A 24,340-nucleotide genomic window follows, 5' to 3' on the forward strand; every position below is an offset into this window, starting at 1 on the left:
TCAATAATACATTGGTTCCTTTACCTTCAATAATACTTGATCATACTTTGTCATTCACAGAAGAGAGTGTAAATGTGATGGAGTTCTTCCTGTTAGTGTGGGTGCTCCAGCACAAATATCTAATGATGACTTGCATGACTGGACTTGTCCTCGGTCAATGCAAGGTCCTGTAAGAGCCTTTAAGTGATCTGGCATAACTAAATTTTGTGGCTCTTGATCCTTACTTCCAGAGTAGTTTTCAACACTGATACAATGATACTTATTTTTTTTGCTCCTCCTTTATACCACTGTAACTCCCATAATGTTGTACTATATGGGGTGTGCACCTGTTTTCCACAAAAGAGGTAAGTATCAGAATTTATTGGCTTACAAACACATTATATACCAACCTTGAAAAAACAAGAAAGAAAAATTGCTAAAATTTTGCAGGACTTTAAATTGGCAGACTGTAACTAAACAGTTTGACATGGGCCAAGATATCAGAGCATTTCATTAGTATAACTAGGTATCAGTTTAATTTTCTATTCATATGGCTTGACCCAGAAAAATCAAAAACCCCAACCCTGCCACCTACACCAGGGCCCTAGGTGATTGAAGTGTGCCTCAAATATGCAAAATGGCAGGTTGGAATCCACCAGTCTTTTCTCAGTTTCTAAACTTTTCCCAGGAAGCAAATAACAATAAACCCCCCAAAGAAACAGAAACTCCTGTATTATATTTCACCCCTTCCCTTCTTTGTTCTTAAGGTATTTAGAGGATGAAAGGAGTGACATTCAATCAAAGAACCAGAATCACTATGATTGAATCATCAGCCTTCCTGCACTATCTTTTATTTTAGTGTAGTAACACCATGAATTTTCATAATTCCTACATAGTAAGTTTTCCTGAAAGCTTGGACAATAATTTTTTTCAGATTTTAACAGGTTGTTGTTCTGCAACATGTACATTTTAACTTTGATGCAACTGCTTTAGACAACTGGGAATTTTCACTTCCAGGTGCTTTTATGCTTTGTAAAATTGTTCTCACACTTGTCTTACAAGATTATACCAGTATATGTAAGAAACCAAGAAACTGTTATGCTCCCTAAAGAAACAACTGAATCCAAGTTAAGTGAAAGCTACTTAAAACATAACAAATAGTCTTTAGATTCAGTAGACTGATTTAAAAATTAATGTATATGCTTTGACAGCAAGGTAAAAATTGTCAGTGTTATAGAGTGGATATTACATCTTGTGTAGTAATCCATTTTACTTTGCTTATGTAGTACCAGCCAACAGGGTTTTTTTTTCCCACTTAAAAAGCTTGAAAAATAACATCCTGATGGATGCATTTCTTACTGCCATCACAGGAGAAAACTAAATGACCTTTATGTCACATTACAGTAGAGAAAGGGCCTGTTACCTTTATTGCTAATCCAGCTGGAGTTAGCTGCTCAATGTTTCGTTCATTCAAACAGTCTTCACCCATCAAAGAAGTGAGATGCTGCAGGCATTCTGCATGTCCCTTTGATGCTGCTACATGCAACAGATTGTTGTCACATTCATCATGGATCTTATCCAGATTATCTGCTGCTAAATGTGGCTGTTAAAAAAAGCTGTATGTTAGTTACAGCTAAGGATAAAAAGATACATTTATCCTCACAGCCCAAGACACAAGCCAAACACAAGAAGGCTTCCCAACAGTCATGTTCTTTTATAAGTCAAAATCCAGAGCTTTTTACTTCAGTGTATAGAAATTGGGTACTATTAGCACAAGGACAGAGGTGGGATGTTCGCTGGCTTGACTGATTGCAAGTTTCCTTCTCATGCAATTGTCATGCAACAGTGCAAGATCTTGAGTGGCTTTAAGTCTTCGCACTAGTCTGATCAATGAAGTAGCTGCAAAAATACCCACATTTTAATAACTTCTGTCTGAGTTTTCTCTCCCCCTTTTTTTTTTTTTTTTTTTTTTTTGGCATTATATTGATGAGTAGTTGAAGAGAAAACATCCATGACTTCTGAAAGACATTCCTGATTAATTTTGCTCATCACAAAAGCGGTAGCTTATTTTAAACACCATTTAAAACGTAGTTAAAGCACATGACAGAAGAGCTTTATGTGATAGCTTGTTTCCATGGAAAAATATGTTTGGATATTTACTCGAAGTTCTACACCACCATGATGTAATACAATATTTCTGCCCAATTCTAATTTAAAGACAAAACAATTGGATTGAGAAACTCCAAAAGGAAAACAAAAGATTAAAGACAAAGTCAAGGAGTAGCAATAACTAAGTTCCTAGAGTTATGCAGTCTTGCTAGAGTATTGTTCCATGAGTGTACTTCTTGAAGAGGTTTCAACCAGTTGGGAAAAAATACATATTTTCTTACCTATGATGTCCTCTTTTTTCACCCCAATTCCTATTTCAGGATGAATTTAACTTGCTTTTATTTCTTAATGACTAATCTAATATTCTCTTCTGCCTCTGTCTAGTTTTGAATATCTTCCTTTGTTCATGCTTCTATGTTAACAGCATGCCTTTGTGCTTGAGCTAGACTGGTAAACAGAGAAGCTAAACAAAAATCTAACAAAACTAGTTTTTATACATACACTGTGCCTTCACCAGTTGTTCCGTGTGGAGATCACATGCTCTGCATCATTGTGCTAACTTGCAACCAGTTACTTTGGAAACCATCATTGACAGTGCCTGATCACAGTGTTAGAATTTACTAAAAAAACTTCATATGGGTCAGAGGCCAACGAGGCTTTAGAGAAAGCTCCTGCGTGAGAATGCTGCTGCAACAAGACAGCATAAACACTCCTGAATAATAATCAGAATACAACAGAAGCCTCTCTGTTCTCATCATCAACCTCTACATAACAACAGTGGTAAACCAGAAATAATTGAGCAAAGTGACCCACAAACATGAAAGGCAAAACTCGGTTAGGATTTAAATTCGATATTTAAGTGATTCTATTAGTTAAAATGTCTGCCTTCTTTATAATTTCAGTGTACTGCATAAAACAGCAATCTTGGCTATACAGACATTAAACTAGCATCTTGGTTTTGCTACATATTTTATTTAAATATTAATGCTTTCCATTTGGAAGCCCATATGCTTAATTTCTTAGGAGTCTACAAGATAAAATGGGCAGTGGTTCAAAATATGAACTTCATCAGCTTAGCTGGCTTAATAAACCATATCATAGATCACTTTATTCTACATTTTTTATGAAAAAGATGATACTTACCAGCAAAGAGATTTGGCCTTCCTTTACAATATTTAAGATGCTCTTAATTTTTTTCACCTCTTCGCTCCTCTCTTCTGGGCCCCCTGCGCTGCTCCAGTTCATGCTCAGTTCCTCTAGCTGCTTGCTTTCTGCCACTGCCGTCTGCAGGTGGAAAGTCCTCCGGTGGCAGTTCGGCATAGTCTTCTCAGCTTTGTGAGCATGAGGATCAACAAGTGTCCTACTGAGGAAGCCCTTGCCTTGGGCTTCAGATTCATGGGCTGAGCTACACTTAACTAAAGGCTGGGAAAGCTCTAATTCTTCTGCTGAATGCTTGTGCTGATCGAGGACAATGGGCTGCATTTTTCTCAGCTGAGCGCCTTTCACAGGAGACAGCACACAGAACTGTGTCCCGCCAGCAGGCGAGCTCTCTGTGCTCCCTGCAGGACAGCTCTTGCCACTTAGACCATTCATGGTTGAACACACACTCAAAAGTTTTTTCTCAGGAGCTACCTTTGTAAAAGGAACAGGTTGCTGACTTGATTTAATGTAAGGCACATCCAAAATCTCATCCATATCCAGGTCATAGTGCTCCAGCTCCCCAAGCAAAACAGCAGGTTCTGTGCTTTTGCTTTTAAGGCTCTCTCCTTCTCCTGGACTCTGGTCATCATTTGGAGGTGCAGACTGAGAATCACTGCCTTTCTGGTATTCTCCCTTCTGGTTCTCCTGGTCATCACTTTCATTGTTCTCAGAGCTTTCTGGCTGATGCTTTAATGGGGAAACTCTCTTCACTGGTCTGAATTTATTGCACACATCTGTAATTCCTGTTGGTTTCTGTGCATTTCCAAGAAGAGTTGAGACCCCACAGTTCCAGCTGCTGCTGGAAACTAGAGAAACAGAGGAATTTGATTTAGCAGTGAGTGCTACCTGACATGTGACATGATAGCATGCTTTAAAGATACACCTGTCCAAACATTGGAAACAAGAATTATATTATAACATCTAAACAGATTTAACAGAATCTCTAGCAAAACTGAAGAATCTGACATTCCTGAAAAGAAACTTTCTTCAAGGATGTATATTGTAATAGTTACAAATAATTCATTCTAATCAAGTTCTAACCAAGAACACAAGTCATCCACGAGCCAACAATGTGTGCTTGTGCCCAAGAAGGCCAATGGTATCCTGGGGTGCATTAGGAAGAGCATTGCCAGCAAGGATCTAGAGGTGATCCTCCCCATTTACTTGGCCTGGATGAGGCCACATCTGGAGTGCTGTGCCCAGTCCTCAGTACAAGAGAGACATGGAGCTCCTGGAGTGGCTCCAGCAGAGGGCTGTTACTATTAAGGGACAGGATTGTCTCTCTCAATAGGAAAGGCTGAGGGAGCTGGGCCTGTTTAGCCTTGAGAAGAGACAACTGAGGAAGAACCTCATCCCTGTCTATGAGTATGTGATGGGAGGGTGTCAAGAGGACGGACCAGGCTCTGCTCAGTGGTGCCCAGCAATAGAAGGAGAGGCAATGGGCAGAAACTGATGCACAGGAAGCTCCACCCGAACATGAGGAAGAAATTCTTTACTGTGCAGGTGACTGAGCACTGGAATAGTTTGTCCAGAGCTTGTGGATTCTCCTTCACTGTAAACATTCAAGAGCCACCTGGCACAATCCTGTGCAGTGTGCTCTGGGATCGCCCTGCTTCAGCAGGGAGGTTGGACCAGATGACCCACTGTGGTCCCTTCCAACCTGACCCACTCTGTGCACAATAGCCTGGTGGCATTTACTGTGGTCCTGTCCAACTATTAGTCTGCACTCTGCTCTGCATTGAGAGGCATCATAAGAGTAGGATGATTTTCTGTGAGGGCAACAAAAGAGGTAGTCAAAACTTTTTAGTGGATTTGTTTTAGCATCAGTAACAACAACTCAATTTTTAAGGCCTGTTTCCTCTGGAAGATGGATCTTTCTTACAAGAAGTAGAAATTCATGAACAGCAACTGAGACCTGGGACTGTTTAGCTTGGGGAAGGAAAGGGTCAGGAGGAATCTCATCATTAAGAAGAGGTAACAAGGCTTTTCTCCATGACAGGACAAGAGGCGGCCAGCACAAAGTAAAATACAAGAAAATCTATCAGAACACAAGAAAACACTTTTTTATTGTGAGGCTGGTCAAACACTGGCACAGTTGCCCAGAGACTTTGTGAAATCTCCATCCTTAGAGACACTCAGAATTCAACTGGACACAGACCTGGCTTAACCTGCTCTAGCTGCCCTGCTTAAGCACAGTTGTTGAACTAGACATCTTAAGTGAACACTGCAAGCCTAAATCAATTCTGTGATTCTCTGATCTAAAAATTAAGCCTACTTATTGAGGTATGATGTTTCCTTCTGATTTTCTCCTCTCTGTGCTGGGCTTCTCTGTCAAACTTTCCATTCCTTATATGTATAACCTGTGTACACCCACACCCATGCACACACACACACCCCCCTATGTGGATCTTCCAGACAATTATTTCAGGGCACTGCAGGATAGTTTGACGAGTGAATCTGACTTGGGAGGAGGAAAGGAGATCAAGCCAACCAAACTCCTAATCCTACTGAACTTGAACTCAATCCTACTGAATTTGCACTCTTTCACACAGTCCCAGCTGGTGATATTTATGATCTACATAATCAGTGGAATTCTGGCAACGAGTTTTCTTTCTTTTGTTATTTTCAGCTGAGGGACAGCACTAAAACCACAAAAGCATTTAGGGAGTTACTATGCCCCTTTCAATGTACACTAAGAGTTAATGCATTCTAAAAGTCAAGAATACTGTTTAAAGAAAGCAGATTTATAACATGTGCTAACTGCATATCAGTGGGATCTAACTTGTGGTCAAAACACACAATTTGCCATGAACACCTTCCTAAGGAAACAGATATATACACTTTCAGTGAAACATTAATATCTGAAGTAAAAGATTAGTATGGCTCAGTAGTTATGGATGTCTGAAAATTACATTAATACTTTTGGAAGTGCTTAAGAAAACATTTCTGAAGAAGAAATAAAAATAACAATAATCAAAAGGCATGCAACTTAGTGGGCCAATACAAAGAATGCACTGTACTGACTTATTTATGTATTGTATAAGATTCTAGGTTCAAAGGCCTACACTTTTATGTTGGTTTTATTTACATGTGAAATTTTTTCCAAGTGATACAGGGAAATGGATACCATATGTTTCCCAGCTGTTTTGTTCTGACAGGAACTATTAAGCACTCAGTATGGAAATGAATTCTGTCTGAGTTTTATGAAAACACTGCTTTCAACACAGGGGTCTAGACAGAGGAAAAGGCATCAACATTTTGTTTGTCGTCACTTTATTTAAGCTTATGTGTATTTTGTTGCTTCACTTTCTCCACTTTTAACTTTAATAACATGCATTTACATAAACCACTGCTGACTGAATTGTAAAATAGGACACTAAGAAGAAGCAATGATGTCTGTTACAAAATCTGCCTCGGTTAATTGTGAAGTCATGTATTTCTCCTTTCTTTCATTAAAGTTAGAGCAGAGTAAGGTACTTCCATTTTTCATTGTTTTTCTTCCCAACATCTCTTTACAAACTCTATTTTTCCAGAAAAAAACCTGGAACACCAAAATCAGTTAGCAATATTTTTATTGACTTAAAAACATCCTCTTTACTTAACTGAGATTATGAATTTACACTGCTTTTAATAAAGGATTAGAGGATAGTGTTTAACCATACAGCTGAAGGGAAGAAAAATTAGGAAGCACAGTATTTCTTTGTGCCATTTACTCCTTAGGAGTTGCACCAGTCCCTAGGCAGTTACAGCATGGTTTCCTCTACACGACACTGAAGCCATAGCCTGGAGTGGACCAGGACATCGCTTGAATCTCTTTCATTCTGCTTTCAGATGCATGTTCCCCAAAGAAGCAAAAGCAAGTGTTGCCTATAGCCTCCAAAGCACCAGCACAGCAGGAGTTATGCTGAGTAGTCTTAAACAGCTGCTCCAGAGGAAAAGCCTCTTGCTCATCTCTCCATACTTATGAACTCAGACAGGGACCATTAAAAGTCTGGGTCAAATAAATACTGTTTGATTCTTTTATAAACAACAGTAAAAGATGGTCTGAGTTTAAGGCAGAAGGCTACAAAATGGAGCAACTAGTTTAATTCCAGAATCTGACAATAATTCTGGTACACTTCTAAAAGGTGATGAAATTTTTTTCCTCAGGTGTGTCAAAATTATTTCCTAAACTTTTATTCATTTATGTAAGAGTTTTGGATAATCCTACTGTTGTATTACTGAAGCAAAAAGAAAGAGGAACACAAAAACTGCAGGCTTTATTCACATCAGTAAAGAAATGTTAGCTGCTGATAAACCTGACATGCCAAAGTATTTCTCTGGCACAAAAAAGACTTTTTCTGATGAAAACCTGCAAGGCTCAAATTTGCAAATGTAGTTCTTCACCATATATTGTGCTCTCTGTTCTTCTTGAGGAAGAAAAAACGCAAATGAATCCAGAGGCCTGCAGGTTTTTTTATTGTTTTTTTAATCTATTTCTTTACTTACACATGTCCTAGAACTACTGGGGGCAAATAAGCAGAAAAGAGGGCAATCAGGAAGCAACTTGTCTTTCAATTTAATCCCCATCTGATTCTATTTTCAGGAATCAAAATTGACCCTTATAACATGTTTCCAGTTGGAAGCATTTTTTGTACTCCAGAGTATTTTTCGATCATCTGTATGTCTAGAGCATGGGGAGGTGAGAGGGGGAATTTTATCTGGTATACAAGCATCTGTAGAACTACAGGTAAATGAGTTTTCTCCAACCATCAAGACAACCTCATGCAAAGATGAAACTTTACCCTTGTGACAGGCAGTTTCTGTGATACTTACAGTCTAATGCCAAACATCAGAACACCTCTAAATTGTCAATTTTTAATGGACATTTACCATCATTATTGAGTATAATGAAAATAACAGTGGCGTGTTTTACATTAAGGAAGTCTGTGAATAGCATTGACAACTGCCCATACTTCTTTTAATGCACTATTTCAACATACTGCTTGTGTAATACTGAGAGGGGGCCTGCAGTAAGTCTACCCAAAGTTTCGTATTTTGAGCTTTACTGTCATCTGAAAGAAATGTCTGAACTTCTTCCTTGTGATATGCCTTCAGCAGAGACTCTTGAATCAATTAAGACTCACATTAATTCCATTTAAAGCACTGTGATTCTGACTCTATATACAGGTGCTGAGGTGTTGAATACACTAGGGAAACTCAGAAAACTCATGGTTGTTATCACCAATGTATCTCCAACACTGGCAGCAGAATGTGGGCTCCATGTGATAGAGGAAGGGGTGTCTCTTACAAATCGATGGATAATCAGAGCCAGATCTGAATATCTATTTACTCCTTTATTAATACCACAAAATTCATATTTAACCGAATTCATTTTAACTGAAGGTGGCACTGTTTTACAGTTTTAATATATCAATAACCTGTACCAGGAATACACACTAGAGCTCTTTAACATAAACTCTAGAGCATGAGAACCTGAATTAAAGAACAACCCTGGACAGATAAGAACGGAGAGGGTTTGTTCCCATTTTAGTGGAATTTCAAGTCACTCTAAAGAAGAAAGAAAGGGTATACAGGGTAAATAACAATTTACGTTTTTAAATAACAGTGCTTCTTTTTCAGGTAATTCAAACATTTTGAGTCACAGTGAATGAATATTTGTCTTATCTTGGCTTGAGGAAGAATAATACAGAAGCTGTCATTCTAAAGTAGAGAATACAGGAAAGGCAAAGAAAATTTTGAAATTAATAAATTGGGTTACTTTGCGTAGACTGTTCTATGGATGTAAAAGGAAGGTAGCAAGCAAAGTTCTAATAAAAAAACCAGAAGAGGTCATTCTGGCACAAAATGCATGAAAAAGGAAGAGGAAGGATGCAAAACTTAGGTAGGAAAATACCTTGTATGTAGATAACACAATTGTTTTTTTACTAAGAAAATTCCTCAGTATTCTACCAAGGAATGATCCAATCAGTATTGTATTGTTTCAGACATATTTACCTGGGAGATATTTGGAGAACAGATCTGTGAAACTGATGCCTTTTAACACTGCTTCCAAATCAAATATTACTTTATTTTATCATACAAATAAAAACTACCAAGAGCTTGAGACAGAACTTTTCTGTAATTTTTTGTTCATTGATTTATTTATTTTTCTCAATTATGAAACTAGTATTTTGAATATATTTTCAAATGGCAGCTACTTTGGGAATGAATAAAGCAGTGCAGAAGGGTAACTGCTGGACATTAAAGGTGAATTTGTTCTTATCAATCTGTGAATAAAGATCTAAAGTAGTATATTGCCTTCATTTGAAACATCCATTTAATGACAACTGAAAGTCATCACAGATGACAGAATATACTTCAACAATGACATGGTTCAGTGAAGCTTGTTGAACACAGATGTCTTGAACCATTTGTTCAAGTGTCCTTAGAAAATTTGCGCAGAAAGAAAGCAACCAATTTCATGGTTAATAACAAAAGCATAAAGGACTGATTTCTGTTTCAGGTCATCAGTCTATGTTAAACAATGCTGGAAATCAACGGGCACTCTGGCTAACACTTCATTTCAGGAAAAATGTGCTAGCTAGGTCGATTTCTAAACTACACTCTTTAATTTTCTATCTTTGAAGATAAACAATGACAGAATCACAGAATATTCTGACTTGGAAGGGACCCATATGGAATATTGAGTCCAGCTTTTAAGTGAACGGCCTGTACAGGGCTTAAACCCACAATCTTTCAGTTAATTAGCACCTTGCACTAAACAACTGAGCTAATGTCCACCTTAGTGGTTATGCTTCCTAAAAGACTGTTACCTTGATGCATGATTGTAGAAAAAACAAGTATCCTTAATCACACTTTATTGTCGATAAACCATGATTTTCCCTGCAATTTTTTGTCAGTCCCATATATCTTTCCCCTTATAATCTGGGGGCACTGGCACATATATTTTGGCTCCAAGGATCCCTTGGAATTTTCCCAAATCAGAATTCCCTAAATCTGAGAAGGACTCAGAGAAGTCATAAGGGACTTGAACACAGGACTTGAAGGAATAGTAAGTTTGCAGATGATACAAAATTAGGAGCTGTTTACTCCCTCTGAAGACAGAGAGGCCTGGAGAGAGACCTTGACACATCAGAGGCCTGGGCAATCACCAACTGTATGAAGCTTCACAAGGGAAAGTGACACATTCTGCTCCTCAGATGGGGTAACCCTGGGTGTATGGACACACTGGGGAATGAGGGGCTGGAGAGCAGAGCCATGGAAAGGACCTGGGAGTCCTGGTCTGTAGGAACTTGAATATGATTCAGCAGTGTCCCTGGCACCCAGGGGGGCCACCCGTGTCCTGGGGTGCATCAGGCCCAGCATCGCCAGCCGGGCAAGGGAGGGGATTGTCCCGCTCTGCTCTGCACTGGGGCGGCCTCACCTTAAGGCCTCTGTGAAGCTTTGGGTGCCACAATATAAGGAGGATCTAAAGCTATTACAGAGTGTCCAAAGGAGGGCAACGAAGATGGTAAAGGGCCTTGAGAGGAAGCCATATGAGGAGTGGCTGAGGTTGCTTGGTCTGTTCAGCCTGGAGAAGAGGAGACTGAAGGGAAACCTCATCGCAGTTCTGCAGTTTTCTAATGAGGGGAAGCAAGAGAGGCAGACACTGATGTTGTCTCTGTGCTGACCAGTGACAGGACTTAAGAGAATGGCATAGAACTCTGTCAGGAGAGGCTTAGGTCAGATATCAGGAAAAGGTTTTTCACCCAGAGGGTGGTTGGGCACTGAACAGGCTCACCAGGGAAGTGGTCACAGCACCAGCCTGACAGAGCTCAAGAAGTGTTTGGGCAACGCTCTCAGGCACATGGTGTGACTCTTAGGGTGTCCTGTGCAGGGCCCAGAGCTGGACTTTGATGATTCTTGTGGGTACCTTCGAACTCAGAATGTTCTGTGATTCTTTGATTCCGAGTCAGGACTGAGATTGTGCTGCTGCACGACTTTCATGCACATCTTGCAAAAGGGTGAGGAAGGAACAGGACCTTCCCAACAATACACACCACCAGCCAGTGCTGTTCACTAAAGGGAGGTGATGGCGGGATTTCAAGGAGGAAAAACTACACGCTGGGAAAATATTTGTCAGATTTTCTAATACCTCCCTTTCCAAAAGAACAAATTTGAGCAAAAGTTACAGGCAGTCAGAAATAGTTAAAAAAACCAAAAAAATCTGCTGAAGGAATTATGTGAAATGCTTGAGAAAGCACACTGACTTCTAAACACCAGTATTTGCCTAGGATTAAAAGTGTTTGGAGTAATTTGAGAACAATGTAACCAAATACTTTCATATGTTACTAACTTATTATTCAATGTTTACATGAAAGAGGGAAAGAAAATGGGAATTACAGGGCTATTTACCAAACTTATCTGCAAACAATTAATAGTAGAACTTCCACACTATTAGCCATATAGTTAATAAATGTAATTCCATAATGATGAACTGTCTGGTTTAAATTTGTTCTAACAATCATGCTGGTGAAAATGGTTGCCCATATATATAATTATATTTTAGGTATAGAATTGAATCTTACTTTCTCCATAATTTTGTCTTAACTGTCTTAGTGAACTAAGTATTTTCCTGAGACAAAGATGACAGACATTTGCTTTTTAGACTATGACATATCTTATCTATGGTCAACTTCTGCTTAACTTTTAGCTCTTCTGAAAAAGTAATTCTTGGATAGTTCTACTTTCATAGTTCTCTCTGTTTTAAAGCAGAAATGCAACCCCTAACAAAGCAGGAGTCAGTATGAGGTAGAAAGTTGGATCAGTTCTTTGTAAAACCTCTGAGATTTTATATTTGTAACTACTTGAATTAAAAATGGAATACAGATATAAAATAGTATGAATTCTTCATGCTGTAGCATGAAAGATTTATTATATAATCCATCTTCATAAAAAATAGCACACAACATCAATGCGTTGGTAACATTATTTTAATGATCTACAGTAGAATGAAGGCAAAAAGACTATGTCAAAAGCAACTATGAGAAGTCATCAAATTGGGCCTTACACAATGTTGACTAATCCAGCTCCGTTAGTAGTTCAAGATACTTGAAATACTGAAGTTTGTACAGAGATGTAAAGTGATACACTTCTGTTCAGCACTGTATTATTACTCAGTGATTAAGCAGATTAAAAATAAAAAAAATTTAGTACCATCTCCTATTCATCAAAGTAAGTGGTAAGTAGCAAGAAAAAACAGCTCTTAGTACTATTTCCACTTTGACAATACTATCAGTGCTAAAGGCCTCTTTTTTACTCAAGACTTTTAATCAATCTGGAATTAACTTCCACTGGCAGACTCCCCAGAGCTACTGCTGTCTCCCAGCGATCCCTGTATTTGCTTCTGTCAACCCCTTTTCAAGGGAACAGATGAGTACTGATGTAATTAAAATCATAATTGAAAAATATGTGTCTGCAGAGGCAACCATGGAACAAGAGAGATACACAGCAAGTTGTCAGCATCCCACAATCTAAAGGAAGAGCTCATAACTAGTATTTAATCCTTACTATTGGTCTGTATTTTACTTTATGACTACTACCTGAATTTTAAATGGAGAAAGAAGAATGGGAGGAGGAATATGGGAGAGAATGGTGGGAGCATGTGGGGAGCAATGACAGATTAAATGCTATGGAGAATGGCAGGGAAGCATGAGGAGCAGAAGAGGGAAGAAGTGTGCGAAAAAGAGGAAAGAGGAGAGGAGGAGGTAGGAGGAATGAGAGAAGAATGAGAGAAGAATAGTGTGGAGAAATGGTGTGACAATAGGAAAATGGGGAGAGAGTAGGGAGAATGGGAGTAAGAATGGGTAAGAAGAAGGGAAGGAGTTGGGACAAAAGGGAAGTTGGTAGAACGCAAGGGATGAGGGAGTAGGGAAGAACCAGCAAAATGGTAGGAAGGACAGAGAAGAAAAGGGATAGGAATGAGGCAGGGGAAGGATAAAAGGGTGTAATGGGGCAGGATGGGAAGAATGAGGGGAATATGGAGTGGAGCATGGGGGAGGACAGGGGGAGACTGGGGTAGAATGAGATAGGGCAAATGGAGTGGAGTCTTCACCTTTTACACTTCTCCCCTGCTTTTGCTCGTAACAAGTAATGCTGTGTGTGCAATCACTGCTATACCCTCTGTGGGCAGTAACTTGCAAGCAAATATGGTAAGGAAAGTTTTGTTTCTCTTTATTGCCAAGGACAGTGGCATGTGATGACCTGGCCTTTAATGACTCTGTTAGAAGAAGTAGCAATCAGAAAATTTCAACTCAAGTTAAACACACTAGAAATTTTAAGAAGTCTGAAAGGAAATATAGAAATAAAAGTTACTGAAGTATAGCATGGCTCTGAAGTCCTTCTATCACCCCATGAATTCCAGATCTCCTGTTTCTGTTATAAAAGTACTTGATGAAACAACATTAACAAAAGTTCAATTAAAAGATCAAAAAGCACAATAAACTTTTCATAGCTCAACAAAAATGCTTCTCTTACCAATTCATTTCTCCTCCATCAGGAAGAGAAAAATAAAAGAGGATTAATCTGATTTACAGATTGAAAAACAACACTGAATGCACTTTTTGTCAGGGGCAGGGGGAAGGTCTCCAGCTGCTTCTCATCTATATGCCATGATTCTTCATTTAGTTTACACTATTAAACTAAAAAACTCAGCTTTAATCTTAACTATTACAGTACGCCTTAGAGTAGATTCTATCATGTAGCATCCTTGATACAGTTTCAGACTCTGGCAAAACATAATCCCTCAGACTGGTCGTGGCCATATGGGTAGTAAATGTATCCAACATTTTTTCATTGGCGCCTACATTATTACGTCTTGTCACCAATGGTTTCTCGGGTTTTCAAGTAAATTGTTGCACATACTGTGGTTTGGAGCTCCTGAGATGAAGCCCTACATTTATCTGCATGCAGCCAAATCCTTTTTTGGAACTTTCTTTCCTTCTAATGAACTAACATCTGTTGAAAAAAAGAAACTCATGTTTCCAGAACACTGTACAGAAATGAGAAAAAACAAAACAGCAGGACACTGCCAAGAAGCTATTGTTGCCAAATTGTGCATGATTTAAAAAAGCCTAGAAAATTATGGGTGGACAGAAGTGGGCATCATACCTGATCTGTCTTCATTTTGTGAATCACACCTTCTACATAATTCTGGGATGGTCTTGAGAGAAGTTACAGAATACTGTAAAAAAGGAAAAAAAATGTATAGAGGTAGTAATTAAAAAAGATAAAAAGTAAGATTTTCAAGAGGTTCAAATGTCACGGATACTAACAAAATCTACAGACCAAGGGTACTTCTGGCAGTCTGATTGTCTTCTTTGGTTGCATGAAAAAAGCAGATGGCACCTGCTGTTGTTTCCCACCTTGAGGCATACAAAACACACTTTCAAAGTTAGAGCAAAGCACCTCCTCACCTCAGATTTTTTCTTCCTGCAGGTCACCACTATTCAAGGCACAAACACAATTCAACACAACGTGAGATACATTGGAAATCAGAACACATCCAGGCTTCACCATAAACCTCAAGGGTCTCACTTTGCCCACCTGTGCATCTATTATGGTGATTGCACTACAACAATCATCATGTTTAAAAATTAGAATCTGAGCTGTCACAAACCAGTACGTAAAAGAGATGCAGAATATTTGTGCTGTAAAGATCTGATATCAGAGAGGGGTGTGTGTATCCACACATATCAGATGACAGGCTTGTTTCTCTAACGTGGGCTTTACTAAAGCAAATTTGTATTATTATTTTGATATGACAAAACACATCTGATATGAATCAGCATGTTATTCTCTGAGTTAGCAATTTAAAAACAGGAAAAAACATCACAGGTGCCACAGGTATTTTACTAAACAGAAATTTTATCTTTATAAACTTGTGGAATACCTTTGGAAAGACACAAGATCCAGTGTTATAAAACCATACATTCTGATATGCAGTTGCTTTATAGCAAGTCTTCCTTAATCAAATGCTTAAATATTACAGGAATCTCCACTTAAACAAATGAAAATCATTATGTCTGTGAAAGAAATATCAATTACTTTGCTTATACTATTAAAAACAGTATTTTGGAAACTAAAACAGAAAAAAGGCATTTAGGATTAGCACAACTGAAATTTTTCTCAGAATACATAAACACCATATGTTTTCAAAGGAACAGATATTTTTAGTTATATATTTAGTTTGCTGTTGACCAATGAAGAAAAACAACTACATATAAAACCATATGAACTTTCCACACACAAAAAAAACGGTGATACGTTGTTCTGGTTTTTGCTGACAGTTTCTCATTCAGTGTTTGATGTGTTCCTAAAGCACAGCTGGCCATCTCTTTCTAAATAATCTAAATTCAAGCTCATGTGACCAATTGCAGAGTAATTTACTTCTCTGGTGTGAGTTTAAGACTGTTACTCAAATGACTGTAGTTACTTCATGAAGCCTAGAAAACCTCCCAGGCCTTACTTTTTTCCTTGCCAACCTAATTCATCAGGGATTGAGAAACCTCAGTCTCAAGAAGAAACCCTCATAAGTATTACCAGGATCAACACTGAACTTATTAATTAAAATGTGTAGCAGCACTCCAGATCTACCCAGTGATTCCAATCCCCATTAAACAAGGGGTTGTCTATGAGGCTGTGACTGCTTCAGGATGTGACAGCCCAAAGCAAAATAGAACAGAGCAGAGACAGGGAGAAGGATGCTACTAAAGAAAAATTAATACAACTTAAACACAGACATGGACAAACACCATGTGCTGCACTTCACTTTAGTTATTGTTTAATAAAGCCTGAGCTGTTTTGCTATACATCTTGCTATTTCAGCACAAAGACTTAGAATGCAATGTTGAACTGGTCTAGTAAGATTCTTAAAAGAATCCAAGGAGCATGTCTCCAAGGAATATGGTAGCTTCGTAAGACCAGCTGTTGCAGTTTAAACTATTACACAGTTTGTAATTCAATTAGAAAGAGGCCTTTTGTATTCTATTGCTATGTGTTTTGTCAAGCAACTTCAAAAACAGAAAGCTATCTTTCTTTTTGTCTTTTTTCTGTTCTTTCTTGGAAGAATAGATTTTTTTCTGTTTCAACATTGCTTTAAAATGTATTCAGTTACCTTGTCCCACTGCCAAAAATCTATTAAATGTTTATAACTTTATTATGCATTTTAATAATATTGCTTTGATTTCATTAACAGATTTCCTCCCACTTACCTCTATCTTTAAAAAGATGTCTGCAAATCTACTTTTCTGCCTTCTGTATTTTGTGCAAAAATGTAAAGAACCAGCTTTTGGTCCAGGAAGCAACAAAAATTACTTTTTCAAGTGGACTTTTCCCAACCATGAAAACAATCCATTCCCAGCTCCTCCCACTAGAACTGATTTACTGCATACTCTAGCTCCAGTTCTAATCATCAGTACTATTTTCTAGCTTTTCTTCAACCATAAATTTCAAGGTTACACAGGACATGAAAAGAGGCTCAGATTGCAACCCTTCCCTGAAACAGAATTTTAGACTTAATGTTTATTTAACAGCATTTAAAATTAATTACTTCCAACTCGTCATTCAATCATTTCAATTTTTTTTGCATACAAAATTAAACACCACTTCTTGCATTTCACCAGTGGAGTAATCACATCAGCCAGAGTTGGGGGCCATGCCCAAGGGCATAACTGACAATGTAAGAGCTGAGCACATCATGTCACTTCGTTAGTCAATGCTTACTGGGATCTTTGGTATTTAATTAAAGTCTGTCGTGGTTGATGGTGACATTCAGTAACAAACTAAGGGCTTGTTCCTAAGGTAATACATGTAATGGAATTTTTGATTACTGTTTGAGGTCTGGGTTCTTTTCCTGCATTTAATGCCTGCCTATGTCCAACCCAAAACAATGAATTCTAATAAACCCCTAAATAACTTTGTAAGATGGAAGAGCAGTATCAACAGCAGATGAGACAAGAAGCAGTAACAAGCAAATGCAAGATATTCCCAGCTTTTTTCAACAGGCACTGCTAATTCAGGGAAAAATGGGGCTTCCCTCACAATACAGTACATTTGTTCGTTATGTAACACTGCACTACAGAATCTGAATTAATGACAATGTTAACCTTTTAAATTTCACATGGTTTTCAAATTTTAATGCAACAAATTTTAAATAAAACACAGGAGAAAAAGTGGTTTTAATGTTTAAAAGTGTCTTTAATAGGGCTGCTCTGCTCTGTGCCACTTGTCCACCACTTGCAGATGCACTTGTGTCCAAGAAGTAACAGAAAGAAGAAATAACTGATTGTGAGTAGTAGCAGAGAAATATATACAAAACAGTAAAAAACCCAAGTAAATTAAGAAACAGAAGTTACTTTTCAACATTCTGTTGTATCCTAAATGGAGTCAAAGTGCAAAGTTGTATGCATAGCGTGACTCTCAGACCATATTAGCATAACCATGACACCTCCAAAAGCATGAAGCACCACGGCCAACTCCTACTTTTTGCAGTATCAGAACTCAAATCATTTACCGCCACTGGATCAAGTCACCAATGACTTTGTCCTGCTCTTAAATTCACAGCTCTTTGTTTCCATTTTGTTACTGAAAACAGGCACCTCCACCTTCCTACAGCTAATTTTTTTCCAAGTGTTTCCAAGTAGACAGTTTAGCAGTCTCATTTCAGTTTATTTGCTATAGTGGAAAACAAAATGTTTCACTGATACTAAAAACCTATTAAATTAGTAACTTTACAACAATTTATTTTCTTATTAATTTATTAACTGTGTAATGCCACCATCTTTCTGAGACATTTATTTGGGAGTAGCAAGCTATATTGAGAAAAAGTAAAGGAACAATACTTGGCCTGATGTCGCAGGAAGATTTTTCTCAATAGTAGTGACAATTTAAGCAGCTTCCAAACAAAAAACAGAGAAGGAAAGAGATTAGACTGGTACTGTGCATGTGGGAAATATCACCTCCCCAAAATAAATGTCTTTCTTACAGCTAGGATGAGCATCTTTGGAGCACTGGTTAACTTTTGCTATGTGTTGTTGATAGCATCTTATATAGACACTTGATATGTTATTCTTCCTTTTAGCTTCAAAGGGGACCTACATAAACACTAACACTGTTAGAGGTACAAAATGAGGTTATTTTGTATTATTTCTGTAAACCAAAAAATAAAATAGTTGCAATAGTTGCTCAATTTGCCAGTGCAATATAAATCCTGCACTCCAATCAAAGAGTTAGGAACCCCTCAGGCAACTATACCAACAGCATAAAACTTCAGAGCAAGAATAAATCTACAGTGAAAATCAGGAGAAATAGGAAAAAGGTGAAAGTGTAAAAACATACATTTGATAATTTGTCTATCATTTAATGCAACTTAAAGGTCTTTTTTTTTTTTCCCCCCTTCCTTTCTGGGAGCAGTTGTTCATGAAGAAATAAATGAAAATATTCAGCTGGGTTGCTTAATGTCACTGCAGACAGAATATTATTTTTGTTTAACATAAACAAGAGACCCAGAAACCTATTCTGCTGTCTGAAATACAGACAAATATACTGTACCATTTAGATCTTCTAAATGCATCATATTTGCATTCCAGAGCCCTGATGGAGTTGCTGCTGAGATGTAGCTGCTAAGCCACCCTCAATAACATTTTAAAAGTCATAGCAGTCAGTCTCCAATAACTGGATAAAAGTGAGTATCACACTGATTTTTAACAAGGATAAAAAGAAGAGCCTCAGGAACTACTAGCAGGTCAGCCATGCCTCAGCGCCCAGTAAGAGCATGGAACAGATCCCCGTGGAAATTATGCTGAAACATATGGATGGCAGAGAGGTGATTAGAGATAGCTAGCATGGCTCCACAACGGGAAAATTGTGCCTGACTAAGACAGGGGCCTCCTACAATGGAGTGACAAGAGCTATGGATGTCATCTGCCTCAGCTTCTGTAAGGCCTTTGGCACACTGTATCCAAGTGCTACCTCCTCGCCTCTAATTTGGAGAGATACAGCTTTGATGGATATGTGTACAAGGAGTTGGCCATGTCCAACAAGTTACAATCAACAGCTCAGTTTCCAAGTGAGACCCAAAAATGAGTGGTGTCCCTCAAGGATGCATACTGCAACCAATAGTATTTAAAATCTTTGTCAAAGGACATTGACAATGGGATCAGGTGCACCCTTAGCAAATTTTCACATGACACCAAGCTGAGTAGTGTGGTTGATTTGCTGGAGGGATGGAACGCCATCCAGAAGGACCTTGGGAAGGAGGAAGGAATGCCATCCAGAGGGACCTTGGGAAGGGTTGTGGTGTGAGCCCATGCGAACCTCATAAAGTTCAACAAGATCAAGATCCTGTCCATGTGTCAGAGCAATGCCCAGTATCCATACAGACTTGGTTACAGAGAGTAGCCCTGCAGAAAAGGACTTGGCATACTGGAGGATGAACAATTTTACATTAACTGGCAATGCTCACTTGCAGACCAGAAAACCAATTGTATCCTGCTGCACAAAAAGCCTGGCCAACAGGGTGAGGGAGGTGATTCTCCCCCAGACTTAATTCCTGTGAGAGTCCACCAGGAGTACTGCCTCCATCTCAGGAGTTGCTGGGGCAAAAAAGACATGGACCTGTTCAGTGGCCCAGAAGAAGACCATGAAAACAGCCAGGGGGCTGGAATACCTCTTCTGTGAAGTAAGGCTGAGAGAGTTGGGGTTCTTCATCCTGGAGAACAGGAGGCTGCAGGGAGACTTTCTTATGGCCTTCCAATACATTAAAAAGGCTTATGAGAAAAATAGAGAAAGACTGTTTTCCAGGGCCTGTAGTGACAGGACAAGGGGCAAATGAAAGAACATCAATTTAGATTGACTACAACAAAGCTATTTTTTTACCATGGCGGTAGTCAGATACTGCAACAGGTTGCCCAGAGAAGTTGTGGATGCCCACCCCACATGATTGTATTTGGTTTATGTGGCAAACTAAGAGCAGGGGCTGTCCCCATGTGGGACTGGCCACTGGCAAAAGCTGAGCCCCTCAGAGATATTGGTAGCGCCTCTGGGATAACCAGTTTAAGAAAGGGAAAAAACATTACATAACAGCAGCTGGGAGAGAGGAATAAAAAAATGTGAGACACCAACGTCAGTGAAGAAATAGGGGAAGGCAGTGTTCCAGGTGCTGGAGCAGAGTTCACCTACAGTCACAGGAGCAGATATCCAGCCTTCAGCCCACAGAGAACCTCACACTGGAGTGTGTGGATGTGCCCTGAAGAAACCTGCAGCCTGTCGAAAGACAGTGCTGGAGCAGGCTCTTGGCAAGAACTAATGCCTGTGGAGAGGAATCCACATAGGAGCAGGTTTTCTGTCAGGAACAGTGTCCCTCTCTGAGACCCATGCCAGAGCAGTCTCTTCCTGAAGGACTGTATCTCATGGAAAGGACGCATGCTGGTGCAGTCCATGAAGAACCGCAGCCTGTGGGAAAGACTCACACTGGAGAAGGTCACAGAGGACTGTCTGCAGTCGGTGGGACCCCGTGCTGGTACAGGCATGAAGAGGATGAGGAGGAGGGAATGGCAGAGACACTCTGTAATAACCTGAATGCAAACCCCATCCTCCCCTATCCCCCTGCACTTACCGAGGTGGCAAGGCAGAGAACTCCAGAGTGAAGCTGAGACTGAGAAAAGGCGGGGGGGGGAGGGGAAGGTACTTTTAGATTTTTCCTTGTTTCTCATTATCCTGTGCTGTTTGATTGGCAATAAATTAATTTCACCAAGAGGAGGCTTTTTTGCCCATGACAGTAATTGCTGAGTGGTGTTCCTCTCCTTAAAGCACAAGCTTCTTGATGGAGTGGGAGTAACAAGAGTGGCTTGGTGGCCACCTGGTGACCAGTCAATGTCAACCCATCACAATGAGCCTTGGAGCTACCTGATCTACCTATGAGAGGGAGATTGGAACTGAATGACCTTTGAAGGTCCCTCCCAACCAAAACCATTCTATGATTCTGTGATATTGGAGAAATGTACCATTTCCTGTTCTCATGTACAAATGCAACATAAAAAAAAAAAAGCAAAGGAAAAAAACCCAAAAACCCAAACTCCCCCCACCCCTTTCCCTGACTTACATATATATTTGCCTTTTAAAACAAATTCCTGTCTTTCTGTCTATCTTTTTGACTATTACATTTTGGTCAGTTTTGCTGAAATGGACTACATGGGTCTGGTCTGCAAACAGTGGCTTTCTAACAGAGGTACATTTGTAAGTGCATCATTTTAACAGCCTTCTTGCTGCCTATATTATCAGTCAGTTTTCTGCACTGGATTAGAACCAGAGGGCTAGCAGGAATAATATAATTTGCTAATACAGATGCTATGCAGCTGCTCTTACCAGAGCAGGCTAATGATAAAATGTGAAGGTCAGGTATTTCTAAACTGTGTATGATGAGATATGAGTAGAGCACTAGAGTAACCATGAATTCTCTTGTTGATCTGGGTTCTGGCAACAAATCCTTTGTTCTCTTCCCTGCTAAAGCAGGGAGTAAAACTGCTACCTCAATCATTTGTGATGTTTTTTACTCAATGTTCAGCTTCCACTGAAAGAACAGGCTATTAAAGCAGGCAGCCTGAGCTGTTCAGCAGAAAAGTGAGTAACCTAACCCACCAGTATGCAGCAACAGCCACAATGGGAGGGACATGGAAAGGTTACATCTATTATGTTTTACAGTTTTACAAAACTGAGTAAAGAAACAGATACCAGGAAATAATTTAGCATATAACAGTAATAAAAAGAAAGTTGCCCATAATAAGGTATTCACTCAAGATTGGCTCATTGTCTTGTAATATTTTGGGCATTTGCCATATTCTGCTTTAATAAAAATTCAACAGTACAATAGGTAGAAAAAAAATTCCCTTCAAAAGGAATTTGTCAGTGAATAAAGCATCTGGAATGTTTTAAAATGAATCAAAAGTCCCAAATGCTAACGGGAAAACCAGGCCCTTCGTATTAAAAAAAAAAATTAAACTATAAAACTATGAAACATGTGGAAAGAGATGGTGGCATACTTTCATCTAAAAATTGAATTTATAAATTCTCTTACAGGAGATTCAATTTTTGTATTCAAGTTTATTTTTGATAGAACATTAAATATATGAACAACTCAATTGCACAAAAAGCAGAAACACTGGCAGTAGTACTAGTACTGTGAATAATAGAGAAATACACAGTATCAGTGCCTCCTATAAGAACACTAACAATGTAGACAGCAACACAGCAACACAGTAACACAGTATTTTTTCTTGCAATTACAGGTGCAGTTGTTTTTTTGTGACACTAAAGATCAGTGCTGCCTATGAATCCCTGGAAGTCTTTCTATCGCTTTCTGTACTCTATCACATCACACCTATTCATAAAATACTGCTGTACTGGGAAATGGCTACTGGTGAAAAGGGCAGAGGTGAGAGAAGCAGGTTTTTTACAACTGAAATACATTCAATTAAAGATAAAATTTTGGTGTCTAAGGCTAGGTCTACAGCACATATAGTTCATTCAGGACAATACAGGAGAGAAGCAGTCCAGAAATGAAACTAATTTAGTAATTTGATTTGCAAGTAATTTTTATTACCTGAAGGAGAGGAATCAAGTTTTCATTCCAAGCTTATTAGAGAGATTTCCTTTACAAAACATCTGATCTTGACTTCTAAATTCAACCTATCTAAACATTCCTCTACATAAAATAAAAGGAACAGTGCTGCTTTTTACATGAGGACTTAGATATCTAAGGTTGTCTCAACTTGAACAAATAAAATAAGCTTGTACTTACCGATATATCATCACTAAAATCTATTTCATCCAAATCAAGGTATTCAGGGGCTTCCATTATTCTTCTATGGACATTTTGGGTGAGTCAGCACATTAGTAAAGACCTAATTAAGAAAACAGAAATGGATTGCCTTTAGAGAGCCAAAACCACACAGAAGTGATTTCATATAGTTGCTAGATTACTGAAATATTTAACTTGAATCAGTATCATTTGCCACCTCTACTCCACATATTGTGAAGAAGACATTTCAGTTGTTTGGGAGAACACCTAAGTACTACTTGAAGTAGAAGTCAAAAATACTTTATTCAGCATCACTCAGTCCCTCCAGAAATTCAATACAGGTATAAAGACCTAAGCTGTTGAACATCCTCATGACCTTGCATAGTTGTGTTAATGATGTGTGGTGTCTTAAGGATGAGACATTTACCCACAGCAACTCCTGTTATCCTCTGCCCAAGATGGCAGAAAAGAACTGAGAATCCTGCTGTGCACAGACAACAAAATCCTATCACACCTTATCTCTGCTTACAAGCAGTCTAACACACAATGCAGCCAGTGCTTTAGAGATTAATGGTTTACCACCCCTCAAGCTGTGAGTGCACATCCCCCAGAACGAAACCGAATGCAGTGCCAGAATTATATTATGTGCACTAATTATCAGGGGAATTAACCATTTTCCTACAGCAAGACAAAAAGAACAAATTCTCTTGCAAAGCAAGAAATTTGGCTGGAAAAGTCAATATTAGATCTGAATAAATTGAAGCTTCAACAACGAGAAGATCAAAGACAATAAACCCCTCATTGTCAATCCTAGCTAGAATGAAGTTGTGTGTTATCACTACAGGTAAGTGCAACAGAAGTAGAAGTAGAAAAGGAAGGTACTTTAAAGGAAGCTGAACAACGAAAGCACAATGCATTTTCAAATAATGTGAGGCATTACATAAGGAATAAGTATTATTATAGAAGAAAATTAAATCCTCCAGTACATGTACATAACAAAAGAAAACACCTTAAGGGAAAAAAATAACACAAACACAATTTATTCATATGACAACTGCCAAGAAATATGTTTATGAATAATGAAATCAGCTGTGTACACCGAAATAAAATCACTGTGTGAAATATTCACATGCCTTTAAAAATGTCCTAGGATACGAGGTCTGAAAAAAACACTTTTCTGCAAGTGTCACTGGCAAACAAAACTTCAGTAATTAA

At 38.7% G+C, this 24,340-nt stretch overlaps 1 protein-coding gene across 2 annotated transcripts in view; it reads right to left on the minus strand.

Moving 5' to 3' along the window:
• Positions 1 to 24,340, minus strand: part of LOC121657311 (synuclein alpha interacting protein) — an 87,793-nt gene that overhangs the window by 26,420 nt on the left and 37,033 nt on the right. For both annotated transcript variants that reach the window (XM_042012837.1, XM_042012836.1), the window contains exons 2-5: positions 23,126 to 23,228; positions 14,440 to 14,512; positions 3,232 to 4,094; positions 1,403 to 1,582 (exon numbers count right to left, since the gene is read on the minus strand). In XM_042012837.1, the coding sequence (XP_041868771.1) occupies positions 1,403 to 1,582; positions 3,232 to 4,094; positions 14,440 to 14,512; positions 23,126 to 23,182 (1,173 nt within the window). In that variant the 5' untranslated portion in view covers positions 23,183 to 23,228. The remainder of the gene's footprint in view (positions 1 to 1,402; positions 1,583 to 3,231; positions 4,095 to 14,439; positions 14,513 to 23,125; positions 23,229 to 24,340) is intronic.

Source organism: Corvus kubaryi, unplaced genomic scaffold, assembly GCF_017639235.1.
Source record: "Corvus kubaryi isolate FWS band 111438036 unplaced genomic scaffold, C.kubaryi_AGA036_p1.0 split1-37296, whole genome shotgun sequence".
Lineage (NCBI taxonomy): Eukaryota > Metazoa > Chordata > Aves > Passeriformes > Corvidae > Corvus > Corvus kubaryi.